This window comes from Ostrea edulis, chromosome 7 (assembly GCF_947568905.1).
Source record: "Ostrea edulis chromosome 7, xbOstEdul1.1, whole genome shotgun sequence".
Classification (NCBI taxonomy): domain Eukaryota; kingdom Metazoa; phylum Mollusca; class Bivalvia; order Ostreida; family Ostreidae; genus Ostrea; species Ostrea edulis.
Window position 1 is genome coordinate 46,068,484 of NC_079170.1, and position 19,615 is coordinate 46,088,098.

At 34.5% G+C, this 19,615-nt stretch overlaps 1 protein-coding gene across 1 annotated transcript; it reads left to right on the forward strand.

Annotated features, from left to right (window-relative positions):
* Positions 1–16,420: 16,420 nt before the first annotated feature.
* Positions 16,421–18,326, forward strand: LOC125653752 (uncharacterized). Its single transcript, XM_048883349.2, has 3 exons — positions 16,421–16,568; positions 16,881–16,938; positions 17,481–18,326. Exons 1-3 carry the CDS (start codon positions 16,474–16,476, stop codon positions 18,141–18,143), a joined length of 816 nt encoding a protein of 271 aa, XP_048739306.2. The 5' UTR covers positions 16,421–16,473; the 3' UTR covers positions 18,144–18,326.
* Positions 18,327–19,615: the final 1,289 nt, after the last annotated feature.

Here is a 19,615-nt window from a genome sequence, read left to right on the forward strand (position 1 = left end):
TGTCTTGTAATGAAAGAATGAATTCATTACAAGTTTTAGATTTCGTTTTTAATTCTTAAGTATCACACATAAATCAGATATTTTAAAGATTATAAGTGTTAAGATAAATTTAATTAGATTTGATAAAGAAACTATAGATGATGGGGTCCTACTTGTCCATCAAATTCGACGTTCGTGCGGTAGCTTCAAATTTGGCGTATTTTCCGTACGAATTCAGAGGCAACATAAATGTTATTCTTAATTTGATCAAGATGACGTAAAACCGGAAGTACAGAATCATAAAATTGACGATTTCTTGTCATATTTTGTATTTTGACATGAAATGATTATTTTCCACGTAGTTGTTCATCTAAAAAAAAAACAAAAAAAAAAAAAACAAAAAAAAAAACAACAAAAAAAAAAAAAAAAAAAAACACCCGCAAAAACGCCGAGTGCAGGCTTCTTGTAACTCTGGATTTTTGGTCCGAAGCTCTTGAAAGGAAAATTAGCATATATATGTAACTACAGTTTACAACATATATGTATTGATAAAACTTGTTGTGGTATCTTTATAATATATGCATTGTAAGTATGCCCGTATATAACGCAAATAGACACTATTCTTTAAATGGAATGCATGTAAATAGTCTTTGAAAGCTTAAAGGGGCATTATCTGTAATTTTGTCACCAAAAATTGAATTCAATGAAAATTGCTCTACATGATATAATTCAATAATATCTCCAGTATTCAATTATTTCAAACACTTTCTAACCTTAAAACAGGCACATGAATAAGTGATTGTGGTGATTAAATACTTATGGTCTGACAAGACAATAATTCTTCATTATATATTTCTTTACACAAAAAGCGGCTATCTTAAGTAGTTTTATTGAGAATAAATGGTTGCCATCACTTTTACAGCTACATGTAATACCGTTTTAAATTTTGTAGAGCCCAGATTGGCTGTAATCTTATTTTCAATTATTCAGAGTAAAGACATTCATAAACATTTACATATAGATGGTTGGTTGTATATTGTTTAACTTCCCACTCCAGCATTTTTCACTCACATGGAGACGTCACCATCGCCGGGGAAGGGCTGTAAAATTTAGGTCTTTGCTCGGTGCTTACGGCCTTTGAGTAGGGAGGGATCTTAATCGTGGCACACCTGTTGTGAGGGCATTCATTCAATATATCTGTATTTGAATATGAAAATAACAGATAATATTCATTGTCAAAAAAGTAGGGACAAGCCCCCTTCCCCTCCTAATTCTACGCGCCTTATTTTGAATTTAAATTTTCTTTAGATGAAAATATGGGCCGACCTTGCCCACAGCTTCAACTTAGTTTTATTTCTGCTGTTAAAAAATCACAGAAAAGCTCCACAGAAAACCCAGCGTTTATCGTCTGAACGACTTCGGTCACATATCTACGGAAGCCTATTTAGGACATATCAAAAATATTTTTGAATTTGAAATAATGAATTCCAGAATTCGTTATTACAGATTTTATTTTGTTATTTCAGACTTTTAAATTCGTTCCAACGGATTAAATTTGTTATAACAAATTTGTTGAATTTGTTATAACAAATTTCAAAATTTGTTTTCACAAATTAAATTTGAAAACACGAATTTTAGAAATGGTGATATCGAATTGTCAAATTGGATATAACAATTTAGAAAATCGTTGATATCAAATTATCAATTATTCGTGATAGCGAATTGCAGAATTAGTAAAAATAGATTAAATTCATTATATCGAATTTTGATGCATTAAAACAAAATAATTTCAATTTGTTAAAACGAGTAGTTAATAAAATGTAGTAGCATGAAAATATCGCAAGATCAGGCACCTGATTACACCTCTGGTATAGTCAGGGGTTCGTGTTTGCCCAACTTTGAATTTTGTATTCCTTATAGGAGTTACGAGATTGATCATTGTTCGTTATATTCACCTTTTCATCAGTACAAGGTTTTAAGATTTGTTGTAACGAATTATGCAATTTGATATAACGAATTTCGGGATTCGTTATTTCAAATTGAATTCGTTATTTCAAATTTTGAAATCCGTTATTACGAAGTTTACAAATTCGTTATAACGAATTTAATCCGTTAAAACGAATTTTATTGTTTGAAATAACCAATTAAAATCGAAATAACGAATTCCGTAAATTTGACAATTTCATATATTAACCATTTCTAAAACTCGTGTTTTTAAATCTAATTCGTTAAAACGAATTTTGAAATTTGTTAAAACAAATTCACCAAATTCTGAAATTCGTTATTTCAAATCAGAAATCTATATTTGGTATGTCCTAAATGGGCTTCCGTAAATTTGACAATTTCATATATTAACCATTTCTAAAACTCGTGTTTTTAAACAAATTAAATCTGCAATAACGAATATTCAGGAATTTTTTGTTTCAAATTCAAAAATAATCGTGCTTCCGTATTTCTTGAAATATGTTTAAGAAATAAATCTTAGATTTGAAAATACCTATAGATGACAATATGAGCTGTGACGCTGCGACGCAAGCGCACATCCGGACACACGTAAGCGTTAGCGCTTACATATATATATATATATATATATAATGACAAGTATGCCGGCGTCAAGTGTTACAGTGTTGCATCTCATACTCTCGCGTATTTTCAAAATTTAAAATGTAATCATTTTTTATATCTATATTCTACGTTTTGTCCTAATTCCCAGCCGTTCAAATAGACATACAATATTTATCGATATTATCCAACATATTGTTCACATTTGCTTCGCATTCTTGAAGAAAAAATGACTATCATTACAAATGTTAGAGATATCCAAGGCAACAACATTGGAAATGTAAATATGTGTGCATAACGTGCCCGCTCTATCTTTCTCCAAAGGAAAATAGTATAAATACGAGCATTTTGTCGAGTATTATTTTGAAACTTCAGTAAATACCTTTTATTTATGGTCATCTATATTCATATTGGGATAACTTTTTGTACCACTGGTTCATCATACTGCATACATTGCCATTTGATGTACAAGTGAAAAATATTCATTTTAGATACATGTATACTGTACAATTCTTATTCTAGTCTGGTTGACCCCCCCCCCCCCTTTTTTTTCCCCTATGTACATCTTGTTGCAATGCCATTATGGTGCAGGGGGTCAGATTGGATTATAATTTACCTAAGATGTGTAATACTCTTTATTTAAGTCCCCCTTTTTCTGACCCCTATTTTTGTACTTGTTAATCATATTTTACTACTTTTCGTCATTTACTTCAATAAATGACATTTTTTCACTTCTACATGGTGTTGTTTGCCTGCTTTTAACAAAAAAAAAAAAAAAAAAACAAGTTCAGTCGCTTGGCAGGAGAACTAAGGAACATAAAAAATATTCATTTCACAGTGGAACAGGAGTAGCAGGAGAACAACAATTGATTATTTGTGTACATGTAACAACCCCCCCCCCCCCCCCCCCCCCGTTCTAGGTTCCAAGATGAGAAACTAGACTACTATGATAAAACAAATGTGGCAGGGTGTTTGTAAAATCTCCTACAAATTGTATCATGAAACTTCACACAGATTTGTCTATTAAAATTACAAGGGCCTATTAACCTTCTTAATTTACTTCTAATAAAACCAACAAATGAAAGAGTATTGTGGTCTCTAGTTACTTCTTTCACCAATATTTATTGTTTTTTTTATCTAAATATCACATTATGAATTTTCGTATTTTTTTCTGATTCGATAAATGAAAATATTGATTACTTAAAAAACATGAAGTATCCTAAGTGGCCTCGACAGATTTTTCTTGCCCAGACTGATTTTTCTACCGCCGTAAAATGGCTGATATATTGCCAAATTCGCGTAAAACCATAAACAATCCATCAACCGATTTTTCTTCTACAAAATTAAACTACAAAGGTAATGAAAAGCAATTTCAATAATGAATTCTTCCTCATTACAATGGAATGCCTGAACAGTTGTTATGAATACGCTAGACAAGACATACCAACATGCATTAGATACTGGGTCTCGCTAGACGCCTTGGTGAGATGCTTCGTTTGATATTTTTATCTTGGAGTGCATGAAGTGGTTTTTTATTTATCTATCCTATTGTTCTTAACCTGATTTTATCAAAATATTTTCATGTGATCAATACTTTTAAAATCCTTAGAGTGGCGTGCATTTCGGAATTACTCTGCTCTGTGGTTCAAAACAACTCTAATACCGGAACACAATGTGCTGCTAAACTTATGAAATCACAAAAACATGAGCAATATATGACAAATCTATTTTATAATTTATACAATCAGGGGTAATTTATATTCATTCATACCTGAATAACAAATAACAAGACAGAAGTTTTGCCTAGAACATCAGTCCATAATAAATAACAATTTAGGAATATCACCTTCTTTACTGTATCCTATTGAAAATTACAATCAGAAAATCAACGTGTTTTAATTAAAATGACTTACAAATATGTATGTATTTTGTTTTTGTCTTATAGATCAAAACAGAAAATAATACATCTGTTTTGCCCATGACTTCATTACGAAACTTCACGCTTAATCGAAGCCATCATTGGCATTTAGTTGACAGTCACCCGATATCAAATCCGACATCCAAAATGAGTACGGGTATATCCAGGTCAAAGGAGACAGGATACTATCAACGGCACGTTAAAACAAAGTCTTTTACAACTTGGACGACAGGAAGAACTTCAACAACCAGCCTCTCGCCCACACTGCTTTTGACCATGATTTTCATTGCAATCGCAAATTTATCTTCCGTGCACACGTCCACTACTTCAGGGGCAAGTAACTCTACTGTGCCGACGCCTACTACTTCAGGGGGAACTAACCCTTTTGTGCAGGCATCCACTACTTCAGGGGGAAGTAATTCTACTGTGCCGATGCTCACTACTTCAGGGGGAACTAATCCTTCTGTGCAGACATCCACTACTCCAGGGGGAACTAACTCTACTGTGCCGACGCCCACTACTTCAGGGGGAAGTAAATTTACTCTGCCGACGCCCACTACTTCAGGGGGAAGTAACTCTACTGTGCAGACGTCCACTACTTCAGGGGGAACTAACCCTTCTGTGCAGACATCCACTACTTCATGGGGAAGTAACTCTACTGTGCCGACGCCCACTACTTCAGGGGGAAGTAACTCTACTGTGCCGACGCTCACTACTTCAGGGGGAACTAATCCTTCTGTGCAGACATCCACTACTTCAGGGGGAACTAATCCTTCTGTGCAGACATCCACTACTCCAAGGGGAACTAACTCTACTGTGCCGACGCCCACTACTTCAGGGGGAAGTAAATTTACTCTGCCGACGCCCACTACTTCAGGGGGAAGTAACTCTACTGTGCAGACGTCCACTACTTCAGGGGGAACTAACCCTTCTGTGCAGACATCCACTACTTCATGGGGAACTAACTCTACTGTGCCGACGCCCACTACTCCAGGGGGAAGTAACTCTACTGTGCAGACGCCCACTACTCCAGGGGGAACTAACTCTTCTGTGCAAACGTCCACTACTTCAAGGGGAACTAACTCTGCAGCAAATACTACTATTGCTTCAATATCGAGTTCTCCAAGTCTCGTATCGTCTACTTCACCAGCATATGGAAATACAAGTTATGGTAGCCATCAAACGAATGGCTCCACTATCATGATATCTACCTGCAAAAGGCCAAATATAAATGGAGGAATAGCATTGTCTTCTGATGCCGGGAGAACTGTCGTCATTTCCTGTTTTTCGGGATTTAGTCTTCAAGGAACCAATACCCTACATTGTGTGGATGGATCATGGAACGCCCCGATCCCAACCTGCTCGAAAGAAAGTTTTTCGAAATCGGATGTCCATAACCAAATCAAATTCAACAACAATGAAAGTAAAGCTTTACAGTTCATTATAATTTAGTATTACTTATCCGATAGTAGGTATACTAATATTAGTTTTAATTTCGTGGTGCTAAAAGTTCACGGTTTTTCATATTGGTCTAATTGCGGTGGTTTTATTTTCGCGGAATTCAAATTTTATTGATTGCTGGTAGCTATTCAAAACGTATTGTGTCACACTTGCAAAATGATTGCGGTTGTTTTAATTTCGCGGAAAAATTCCCGATCGCGAACATAGCGAAATTAAAGCTATCGCAATCATTTCCCCATTTACAGTATTTCAATTTTGCTTACAATGCTCATGAAAGACATTTTCCAGTATAAATACCATAGCTGCCGTACCTACGGATCTGTAGCTCTCTGGGAAAATATTGGGACAGACGAGAGGCCTATTTATACCCACCCCTTATACCTTTGATAACCTGTAATTTACGGCGCAGGAAATTTTGCGCATGGTTGAGACCTTATATTGCTGAATACTTGTACATGTATTGCCGTCTTAACCATTTAATTTAAAAAAGTCCTTACACATTTTCTCACGAAACTTGTGATCAAAAACTTCCAAACATTCATTAAAGCTCCATGCGATCCGAAAACTCACAGTTTCAAATGATTTCGTTTGGTGTAAGCTAGCAGCGATACCTATGGGTAGAGAATGAAAGTAACACAAGTTTTACCCCCGCCCAACGTCTCTAACGCACATGTATGTATTTACACATAATACAGTATATGTTTGTACTTACAATAGGGAGTGTGGTATATATGAAACAACGATAATTTATGGTTTTATTAAGTCAAGAAGTTAAATATTTTGTGCTTGATTTATTATTATTAACTGACAGAGAGTGAGTGGCCACAGCACTCCAATCCTGAATGGGCGAGAGCTTCTGGCAATTTATTTCTAATTTAACTACTGGTATCTATTATTGAGATTAATAATGAGATGACATTTTGATTCCATTCAAACATACGTTGTCTGTTAGCCTTTAGCTATTTCATATATTACGAAAAAATCTGTTAATTCCTCTCACTAGGGTCACAAACTTCACCTTAGGTTTCACTGGGTTCTGTTTCAATCGGTTTTATTTCCACTGCATCTTTTCGGGTTCAACATTAATTCCCAGGATACCGGTACATGTACGTGTACAAACTTTCACTTTACATAAATCGATCCCAAATGAGGCAAACTTTTTATACACATCGGACTCGTTCGCTCTAAAATTTGATGTGATACATATATATTAAAGTAAGCGTAGAACAAAAATCAAATTCAAATTCTGTTATCTTAAAAATATCTAGTTCGATTGAAAATTATTTTTTGTTTTTCAATGTTGTTTACGGGAATGGGGTGAGGGGAAGGATGTGTGTGTAACAACCTCTAATTAATTGTGTACGACAACCTCTAATTCACTGGATAGGGTAAAAAAAAAAATCGTTTGTTAATGGAGCCAGGATAAGGGAATAGAAAGGTTATATAACAGTCTTTTTCAGTATATTGTATTTTATTTCCTTTTATTGTGAAACAACACACTGCCACAATATGTGGCGGTGGGGTGTTGCAGAAAATTACAAAGCCGAGAAAAGGGAAGGTACATGTACCCACAGGCGCTTGTTTAATATTTTTCATAAGTTTAACATGTAAACACATAATTATTTTAAAATGCATATGCATAAGTGTGAAGTATATGAAACAGTGGATTCTTTGGAGTTCTCTCTGTAATGTCTGCTTCCCTTGTTCATAATGAGTTTTCAATTTTACATAATTTTGACCATCTCATAACATTACATACAATATTTCCGTTTTCCGATCCGTTCCGCGTTTTAGTAACACCCAAATTATTTGTCCAAATGTCTGATGGGTCGCGATAGCTCAATAGTAGAGCGTTCGCTTCGTGAACAGGAGTCGCGAGTTCGAATCCATCATGCCATGACCGCGTTAAATAGTGATTGTTCCATCACCAAATAGGGAAATCACGTGTCTTTTGGATGTCATGACAGGTGTTGGCACGATAAAGAACCATCGCTGTTACGGCCCTGGGCGCTACATATAGGTCTAAAATTGTGGTACTTCATCTACAGCTGGTGACGTCTCAATATGAGTGCAAAATTAGCAAACGAACTTAAGGTATTCAATGTATAATGAACATATCTCATATCTAATAAATGGATGGTGGAATATTCGTAATCATGGTATAATTTTGAAGGGTTCATCAAATAAAAATAATCCACCATAGGAATTTTCAAAATTTTGTTTATTGCTTGATTTATTTCACCTAGAATTTAACATTGAAGCATATGGGGGAAAAGCATGTTTTATTACAATATTTTAAAAAAAAATTATATTTTCATACTAATCTCTTGGTAGAAAGTTACATACACTTTCTTTTTATGAAAATATGAAATAAAATTAATCATTGACCACACACAGTTTTAGAAAATTAGATTTTTCTTATTTTTTACAAAGGGCAGACAACTCTTCCAAAAAGTCTTAAGTGCAAAAAGGCCAGCTTCCAATCATTTACCAGTCATGTGAATTTCATCTGCTTCACTTTCATCATTATTTAACAATAAACTTTTATGTTGATCTAAATCCTTCAAAATTGTTCATTATCCTTTCATTATACATGGACTACCTTAAAACAAAGAAATAAACAATTACCCAAATGTCTTCAATTTATCGTGCGTTTGTTATTGTCGAATAAACCATAAACAACAGTCACATGAAAAGATCGTCTGAGCTTTCAACTTGAGCGAGATAAAAAGGTCTATTCATACTAGTTTTTTCATCCCGTCTGAAACTTTTAACCAATTATGTCAGATATGAAGTCAGACCGAAATCATGTTGAATCAATGTTTCATCTCAGCTACCCCATGAACAAAAATAAAGGTATTCGAAGTCATTCAGAGACATATTGAGTTCACACAAGTTTATGAAATGGGGTAACCTTCCTTCTGACCACTGCACAGTTGTCCACTCTAAAAAGACAGAGTAGATGACCAGATCTTCAAAGGGGAATTCGTGATCTTAGCAAGAGAGGTGTAAATTTTCAAAATAGTCACTAGTATTGTTGATTTTAGAAATCTTGTTTAATGACATAGCAATGAGACAACAACGGATGACGTCAGCATTCCGCTGAATATTTTATCATATTGTATTGCATAAATTATAGACAACTTTTGAAATAAAGATTTTTGGAGACAATCCATAGTTAGTCAAAACTCAGTAACAGAAAAACTTGATGATATTTCGAATTTTCAGCCCCGTCATGGTTCCTCTGGACACTGTGTGCTGTTTTCGGACTCATTGGGTTGTTGATCCTTTGCTGTGCTCTGTATTTCTGTTTGCGCATGTGTGGGTATGTATGAGATTTATAATGATATCTTCAACATCTAGGACCCACAATAAAATTTACCATTATATTTGGTACTATATGTATCAGATGCAGCATGTTGACGTTTTTCTACATCAATTTTGAAAATTAGACCCGATGGTCTATCAACTAGAGTACTAACGTATTTCATTTCATATTCACGTTCATTACATTACCAAACACAGGCGTTAACTGTAAACTAAACTCTCTCCATATGTATGTAATGCTATTCCATCACTACATATATATGGTACATATGTCTCCTAATGTAAAACTTATACGGTACCAATTTTGATGCACCAGATGCGCATTTCGACAAATAATGTCTCTTCAGTGATGCTCAACCGAAATGTTTGAAATCCTAACTGATTCGATAAACGAGAACATGTTCTGCGTGTGATCAATGTTTTTTTAATTGAGACAGGCTACTGTCAAAGTGATCTCAACATTTTCGTTTAAAATCAGCATTTACAAATTCAACCTGCCATCAGGTTGAGTGTCTTTAGATGTGTTTCATACCAATTTTCAGGCCGTTCTATGCATACTGATTTTAATTCAGGAGTACTCCGTTTTACCGATTACGATATAGGGCTCACGGCTGGTGTGACCGGCCACTATATTTACAAATTAATGTACTCCTCCTAGGCACCTGATCCCATCTCTGCTGTGTCCAGAGGGGCGTGTTTGCTGTACCCTCTCCATATATTTTTTTTCATTCACCTAGGTTGTTTTAAAAATTGTAGTCACCATGCTATTTCTTATTCAAATCTACAAATCAACGAAATATATTTTCTCTCATATCTACGTATGTAAGATACAGATATTCTATGAAAGAAAGGTATGTAAGATATTTCTTTCTCTCATATCTACGTATGTAAGATACAGATATTCTATGAAAGAAAGGTATGTAAGATATTTCTATCTTTCATATCACGTGACGTTTATCTTACATATCCCGTGACGTCATAATCAATACACAACTATAGCTTGCAACTTACCTCGCCTCGATTGACAAACACTAGCGTCTGCAAAGCTCTTGTACAAAAAAATGACAGATTGTAATGTCCCTGATAATGTCCAGGTGTATGTGACCAGACACAAAATTACACATTCCTTGAACAATTACTGCACACTCAACAACAGTCACAAATTCCTCATACACCTAGATGTCATCCGGTGCATTATGCCAGTTCACAGAAACCCAGCCCACACGGTCTATTAGTTCTAGGCCTACCTCCACATTCACTCTGTCAACGTCTACTGTCCGTGTCTCAGGTGAAATAAGTGCCTTCAATGTCCATGAGACTCGAGTCCTTGCACGCGTGGAAAACGAAAGTCTAGCCATGCCCATATTCACCAACAAAAACTACTTGGAATCTTTCTTCACACACTCGTCATTAAATAACTGCTCAAGAGCAATATCAATGCTCCTCTAAGAAAAAAAAAACGTGCAGTTGTGGATTAATATTCTGATTAGTTCTGTCTCATATTCTGATTAGGTCTGTCAAAATGTTTCGCGCTGATGGACTGTCGAGTTACGTCACGCATCACCCTGATTATTGATTTATTCGAAGAGGAATAACTCTAATACAATTCACTTATACACTCGTCGGCCGATTTTTGTCTGCAACGTAGTTGCCAAAATGAAGGTCGTAGAATTCGATTCTGGTGTTATTTTTAATGTACAGCGAAAAATTAATTAATTGGAAAATTCTCAAAATGGCGTCGCTAGGCACAAGGAAAACGGAAAACTCTAGAAATATGAGAGAAAAATACTCTCTTATGAGTTGCCATGAAATATAAAGGTGATTCCACCCTCGGGGTTGCAAAAAAGCGGTAAAACCCTCGGCAAAGCCTCGGGTTTCACAGCTTTTTTTGCAACCCTCGGGTGGAATCACCTTATATTTCATGGCTACTCATAAGAGAGTCTTATAATCATGCACATGCGTCTAGCTTAATGGTGAACATGAATAAAATTGCCAGGGCCCAATTGCTCAAAAGTTAGTTAAGTATAACTGACATTTAACGTCTAGTTAATTAACTCTATACGAATGTAAAATTAATGACAATTTTTAAACTGTTAATTTAAAAGTTAACTAACCTTCGTGCAACTGCGTCCTGTACAATAATCTCGTGGGGATCCGGGTTAGAATAGGTCCTCAGTACCCCTTGCTTGTCGTAGAAGGCGACTAAATGGGGCGGTCCTTTGGATGAAACCGCAAAAACTGAGGTCCCGTGTCACAGCAGGTGTGGCACGATAAAGATCCCTCCCTGCTCAAAGGCCATAAGCGGCGAGCATAGACCGAAATTTTGCAGCCCTTCACTGGCAGTGGTGACGTCTCCATATGAGTGAAATATTCTCGAGAGGGACGTTAAACAATATAAAATCAATCAATCCTGTACAATAAACAAATAGTACAATCAATACACAATTAATTATATGAAAACATATTGATGAATAACAATAGACAATTGAAAAAATAGCTCAAATGGTATTCTCGGTAGTATTTATACACCTCTGGTGTACCCAGGGGTCCGTGTTTGCCCAACTCTCTATTTTGCATTACATATGTATATATATAGAGAGAGAAATTATGAGATTTATTACTGTTCTTTATCTTCACCTTTCATTGGACACTGTTATCTTCACTTTTTTATGTAAAAACAAATGCATGTATATCTAAATTTCTGAGATGAAATGTATAATGCTCTTGAGGTATCAGACTCAAAATATCAAGCCGTAATATGTGTTTCCATAGGTGCACACCAAAACCAATTTTGGGCCAAGTTCATCCATCGGAATCCCCAAGTAGACACGTCTTTTGTGCGTGTTGTCAGCAAAGAGTTGTTTATGAGTCAGGACAGGTAATGTAATGTAAATTTTCAACTTGCGTGTATATATCTCTACTGATTCGATACTTTATGACAAACGAGATGATTTCAGGTTTTCCATCGTCAACTTCCCATATTTATTTAGTAATATTTCATTATCACCTGTATATGGTGTGTATATATCTCAACTGATTCGATACAAGCTTGTTCTGAGTATGATAAGTTTTTATACGCCCGTCTTTAGACGGGATGTATTATGGTACAGCGATGCCTGTCCGTTTGGGGTTTTCCGTTTCTAATTACTAATTTCTAATTTAAACTAAGACACCTTTCTTAAATATTGAATGTTATTCTGATAAACATGTTAAAATACACATATATGTCGTAAATAGTACAAACTACACATTGCTTGCTCAAAACTAAAAATAAACATCGACAAAGCCAAAGTTTATGATATTTTCATCCCCTAATTTTGCAGACACCACATCATATTGACCCTGGAGATAGTGGCAGGCACCAATCCTCACATCGGACCGGAAGTCCCGACACAAATAGAAAGCTGGTAATTAAATTTAAAAAGAAACAAAGAGCGAAGGATGTGTTGACATGGTTACCACATAGATCTCCTGTCCGGAACATCAACACCAGTACAAAGTGAATGTCGGACACTGTTAATGATAAAAACATTGTTTTAGTATATCTTTTTTTTAAATTTCTTTTATCTTTTTGCCAGTGTTTCAATTATAGTTTATCCACGTATGTTTCAAATTACATTTATATGTCATCTGCGAAATATAATACAACATTATATTGTCACAATAAGTTTATTCATGTGACATAATCCAGACATTAGCCCGTGCATGTACCGATATAAGGTGATTACTATGAATTTGGAAGTAAAAACCTCAGAAAATGAACTGAGTAAAAATAGAAATTAGTACATGCATTACAATAAATGACATGTTTTCTTGTCATTTTTATCTAAAACTGAAAGTAGTATACTGGGTGTCTCCATATAAATGAAATAATTTTGAAATTTTATGAAGACCTACATGTATATTGTATCTTCAAATTATTGAACATATTCCTAAACGAATAAAAGATGGGTTACATTCGATGAGAAATAAGTCAAATTTCGTATTGACATAGACCCATCTTCAATAGAATTTGACCCTCTCTTTAATTGATTTAAAGGTAATCTGAATTGTAATAGATTGGAAATATTGTCAAATATTTGAGAATATTGAGTTTAGAAATATTTTGTTTTGTAATATTTTAACTTATTTTTCATTAATTAGACCATTCTTCAAATAATTGAACATAAATATACAGCTGTACTAGAAAGCAATTAAAGACAAATTTTGTTCAATAAAAGATCGTTTCAATTAATGTATAATCTCAAGATGGTTCAATCAAATAGTATAAATTGAATTAGGTACATGTATGTCCAATTCAATTACAGATATGTTCAAAGAGTGGAAAATTAAAGATGGATTTATTTCATTCATAAATAGATCCAACATTCAAATCTTTTGTTATAAAATATAAATACATAATTATCTTTAAATTAACTCGATCTGCCAAGTGATAGTGACACACAGGCTCTCAATGGTATTGTATTGCATCTTGTTTAATTTCTCTCTCGAGAAGTTTTCACTCACACGTCACCAATACCGGTGAAGGGCCTCGAATTTAGGCCTACGCTCGGCGCTTACGGCCATTGAGCAGTGGGGTTTCTTTAGCGTGCCACACCTACTGTGACACGGGACATCTGTTTTTAAGGTCATCTCCGATGACCCGTGACATTCACACCTGATGCCGAGCGTTTGGCGGTGGAACTGTCACTACCTGTTTTAACGACTTAGATTTGTCGCGGCCGGGATTCGAACCCCGACCTTCCGCATGCGGGACGAACGCTCTACCTTTAGATCACCGCGGCGGTCACAGGCTCTCGATGTTTTAAACATGAATGATAATATTAATAATAAATCAAAAACATTAATTAATAAATGTACAGTGACAATATAACCGAAATACAGAGGAGAAAAATGTTTTGCATTCATAATTCATTGTATCAGTGTAACACTGCACTGTGATGCAGGTTTGGAATGAAGGGGGGGGGGACTTTTTTTTTAATACTAACATGCATGTTTTTCCTTAAAATAACACAAATTACAGCCAATACTCAAACACAAAATCTCTAAGTCCTTAATATTAAACTTCCCATTTAGGACTATTAAACTATTTTTTTTTTTTTTTTTTTTTTTATATATATTCATTTATTTCCCAGAGCCTACTCTATAACAATTTTAAAATAACTAACTAATATAATAGGGCAGCTGCCAGGGATGGGACCCTGACCAAGCTCCCTCAATATATAACAAATTTTTTTACTAAAGTACATATTAACTAATTTAGATGTACATTCATTGAATACATAAATTTCATTGCATGTCAGAGTAATATTGTCATAGTTGACATTTAAATATATAGGTTATACAGTATTCATATTGTATGATGATCAATGTAACAATGAGTTAGTAGATTACAACAGTGGATAATGTTAGATATAATAAAGCTAGGGATTTTCTTAAAACATAATACCACTCATGCTGCCTCAGGGTCCACACACACACGAACTAGAGTTCAGAGATGACCCTAGGGCAGCCTAGCCGGGAGACCATTTTCTCCCAGTAGAGGTGTATTTATATCATACGTAAAACTACATTTACATAATTAAATACATGCTGTACGTGAACATATCGATTACAAATAAATACAGACATATGAATAGTAAGAAATATATGTATATTAATTAAAAGTATGTTACAATACTGATAATGTCTCACACATTGATTTAATTTTATTAAAGTTTATCCGAAATTCCTAATATAATGTCTATATAATTCGAGTTATGAGTGTTACATTTTTTAAGTACTTTATGCCATGTTAGCAATTCATATTTTATATGTTCTTGTGTTTCATTTTTGCTATTGAGTCTACATAACATTTTGAATTTGTATATACGATAAGCAATGAAAGAAATTAAAATATTAAGAATTGATATTTTGTCATTTGTTTCCTGATAGAAGCCAATAACAATATGTTTCCAGCTAATTTCAAATTTTAATGAGGAACTTATCAAATTCCAAAAATCTTTGACATTTGAACAATCAAATATTAAATGTTTACAATTTTCTTTTTCATTTGGACATGAGTTGCATTTACTTAAGAATAAATTATTGCTGAGCAAGTTGTTAAGAAGTTTATAGTTGAACTCTGCAACCTTTTTATCAAAAATATTTGCAATTTTATGTCTATATATTTTTACCCATGATGATTTACACTGAATATGAAATTCTCTTTCATAGAATGACTGATAAATAGGTGTACGTGATTTTTTATTGCATAAAATTTTGTAAAATATTTTTGAAATACCTTTGCTTAAGTCTAATAGTTTGTTACCGTACTGAAAGCGAGGGATTATTGGAGAGTTTGTGATAAATGGAACAATTGAAAGATCATATTTGTTTATAAATTCTCTAAAGACTGAATATAAAATCTTATATTGGCAAATCCAATTACTTTTGTATTTTAAATTATCAAGAAACCATTTAGCAGGTTTTAGACCACTTGAGTCACATATATCTTTGAAGGGGGGAAACTTGATATTCTTCCATCGTGAATCTATGACTCAATAAACATGCAGTATGCTGAATGTACTAACATATTCCACAATAATTTTATTCCAATATCATCAATGGAAGATGTTTGTTCCAAATGACTTTGACAAATTTTGACCAATTTATAATATTAAATGTCAACAGCCATGAAAGTAAAAGATTGTTTAATATTCAACAATCCAGCACATCTACATGTACATAAACACCCGGAATCCGTCAGTTTACCTGAGTCAGTTCCCTCTAGATTTTATTTGTTTGTCCAAGCGTTACTGTACCATTATCAACGTGCAGTAAATCAAGGCCAAAGTAAACAAAATACAATTCCAAACACAAAATTCATTGTTCGGGCATTGTATTACCACTGTCTGACCCACACTGCCTGATAGGAATATCGCCAATTCGCCTTTTAATGTCCACTCGCAGTTAATAATCCGCGGTGAACTTTAAATTTTCTATTCAACCTTTCAAAAGGCACTGAACTTCAGTGCTTTTTCAGTCTGAAGGATGGGGCTTGTTGTTATTGTTGTGGATATTTAAAATATTGTGACGTGGACAGGACACCTATCCATGATTTAAAGGAAAATGGAAAGTACAAATTACACTATTTCTCAGAAGGTTCAGTCGTCATAAATCCTGAACATTTATAGCTGTTTTTCAAAAACATACGACAATATTGGTCTACTTGTACCGGCCTGCTGATGGCGTCCGTGGCTGTGATTGCTGGGGTGCTGGTCGGACTTATACTGGCTTTGATTGCATTAACAATACTTCTGTATTGTTTGTGTCTTAGAAGGTTAGTAATAGTAACATTCTGTAACAGCTTAAGGTTTTATACGTCGACATGGATATTGTTTTCCACAGACGAGGAGAGACATTCTTTCTACATGTTTATGTACAGAACAGCATTAGTAATATTTAAGCTGGTGGAATGAAGATGAATTATACTGATAGAAATTTAAAATCGTGATTTGTCCATATGTATATTGCATTGCACACTGAAAGCAATAAGAAACAGCAACAACTTGACATCTTTTCACGATTATGATTTGCAATATACAGGTATCACCCAGGGGAAGTCTATGATTTTTTCATTACTATTTTGCAGAAAAGATGAAAAGGACGATGGAAGCAGAGTACAGCATCAATCCGAAAGTGAATATTTTGTAAGTTTTCTGTAAAAGTTGACATCGCACGCATTGTCACCAGTCTCCTTTTGAATTCGTGTTTTGTGATGGTTGATTGAATATATATATATATATATATATATATATATATATATATATATATATATATATATATTATAACGCACACAAAAAACCTAACAATCACTTATAATCCAAAGTTGGAACGAGGCCAAGTAAATAAAATTATAAAATGCACTAATAATAACCAAAGAACAAACAATATGAAATTCCATAAAATTATATGTTTTGACAATTATCGCAAGTTATTTTGCAGAAACATTTAGGGGAAATGCTCTGTCGTTGAATTCAACTTTTGTAAAAATGTTATATGTATCTGTAATTGATAATGACAGGGAAAGCAGACAAATTTCCTATATCGATTGCAACAGGAAAACTTTTGAATGCATTTGTGGTACGCGTCTACTTAAATATAGAATTCATTTTGCTTTCTTTTTTTCTCTCTTGATTTTCAACATGAACTATTTTAATTCTCTTATTTTTGATAATGCATTCATTTATAGGAGGCTGTCGACTTCGCGAAGATCAGGAAAAACAACATGCAAGGAGATGAACATATCCGAAATCTGAATCCTTCGTCAGAAACTCAAACATCTGTAACACCTAAAGACACGACAGCAAGTCATGTTGAATATTATAACTTTATACAAAGGAACACAGACAGCTCAGTGACAGTTGATGACACTAAAACAAACAGTGGTGTAAGTATAAAAGAAGAGAAATGTTCCCAATACCAAAGTGATTGTGGGTATGTAAACAACACTCTTGTAAATAATACCGAAGATGTCAAGAGTGATACATGCGATAAGCGAACAACACAAATACAAAAAACAATTGGACATGTCGACGACTGTAAGCATGTGATAGATAGTGGAACAGAACGAAAGAACCAGGAACAACATCGCACGAATTCGCCGGAAGCTGATACTTACTTTATTTTGGAGAATACTACTTCCGCTTCCGCCATGAACGAAAAAGACATTTCCCAGACAGACACGTGTGTGAACGGTGTCAGCATTGTGCAAACACTCTATAGAGATGGTAAAGTACCCATGTCAGACAACGTAGACAATGTTTATCTCAACCAGAGAAAACATACATTTGATGATCAAAAACTGGGAGAGAAGGGGAGTGATGATACGTATTTTGTTTTAGAGAAATCTTAAGTGACAAGCCGAAATGAATTTGTTGAACTATATAGTCCTGAAATAAGTGCATGTGGATACTTTAGAAATAGGCAGGCTCGGAATGAGAATTTTTATTGTTTATTTTGAATTTTAAAAAATGTGTCCTTTTATTTTGAAAGGAAATAGGATTTATTTTGGTAACCAATAGCTTGAAACGTTTCACCACTGACTTCAGTCAATATTGATTTGTCTGTCCGACAGTTCTGATGATGCCTTATAATATCGCCTTACTTACCGGTTACCAAGTATCTCTCTACATTCCCAGCTTTCCAAACCATCACGTGTTTAATTCCGTATTCACAATTAATAAAATACATGTATTTATGGCCTTTTGGCTAAAATGTTACCTTCAAAATGATGTCCAGGTCAAATATTATCAGGAAGAAAGTTATGCGCCCAGTTCTTTTCCTTGTGATTTTTTTCCCTCTCAATTAGAATCAATTTTCTTTTGCAATAGATGTAATCTTACTCCTAAAAATATGAGTATGAACACATATCTAAGAGCTCGTCAACTTCGAATATTTGTGTAGCAATATTCCATTATCACCTGCATATGGTGTTTATATTTCTCAACTGATTCGATACACAAGAGCTTGTTCTGCGTATGGTCAGTTTTTAAATCGAGGCAAGATACTGACAAACAAGTTAATGGTACAGGGGTTTCAACAGTCTCAATTGAAGTCAGCATTTCGCAAATTCTATGGTCATTATAACGATCTAGTTCGTTGATACATCCTATCGTTGAGTCAAATGCTGTCTGACGTGTTTCATACTTATTGTTAGGCCGTTCTTGGCAAACTGATTTTGACTACGGATAACCCCGTTTACCTGATCAGGATATAGGGCTCACGGCGGGTGTGACCGGTCGACAGGGGATGCTTACTCCCCCTAGGCACCTGATCCCACCTCTGATGGGTCCGTGCTTGCCCAACTACCTATTTTGTATTCCTTATAGGAGTTATGCGATTGATCACTGTTCGTTATCTTCGCCTTTCAGCTAAGGAAGTAACGTAGTAGTTCCATGATACGGTATTTTCGTTATGTATTTGAATTGAGGTCGGTGTGAAATATAAAATGGCCATCAATTGTTCATTTCAGTTCTAGATATTTTCGGATTAGACAGTACAAAACACTTTCTAATAATGTATTTGAATATTTCAAAACGCGAATTTCTGTTTATTCGGAAAAGGTGTTATTGCATATAACTGCACAATGTTTAGGGGCGAGATCAAAAGTTCAATGTCTGGCAAAAAACTAAATTCACATAGTTTTCATCAAGAACCCCCCACTCCCCCTTAAAACTGGATATGATGGGTGTTGAAACTAATCGATTAACAAGTACATCGTTAAAATATACGAGTATAAAACACTTGTTTATTCAAAATAAAAGTGTATATTAAAACTATTAAAGGTTAGTTAAAATGTAATATTATTATGTGGTTTTTAAAAGC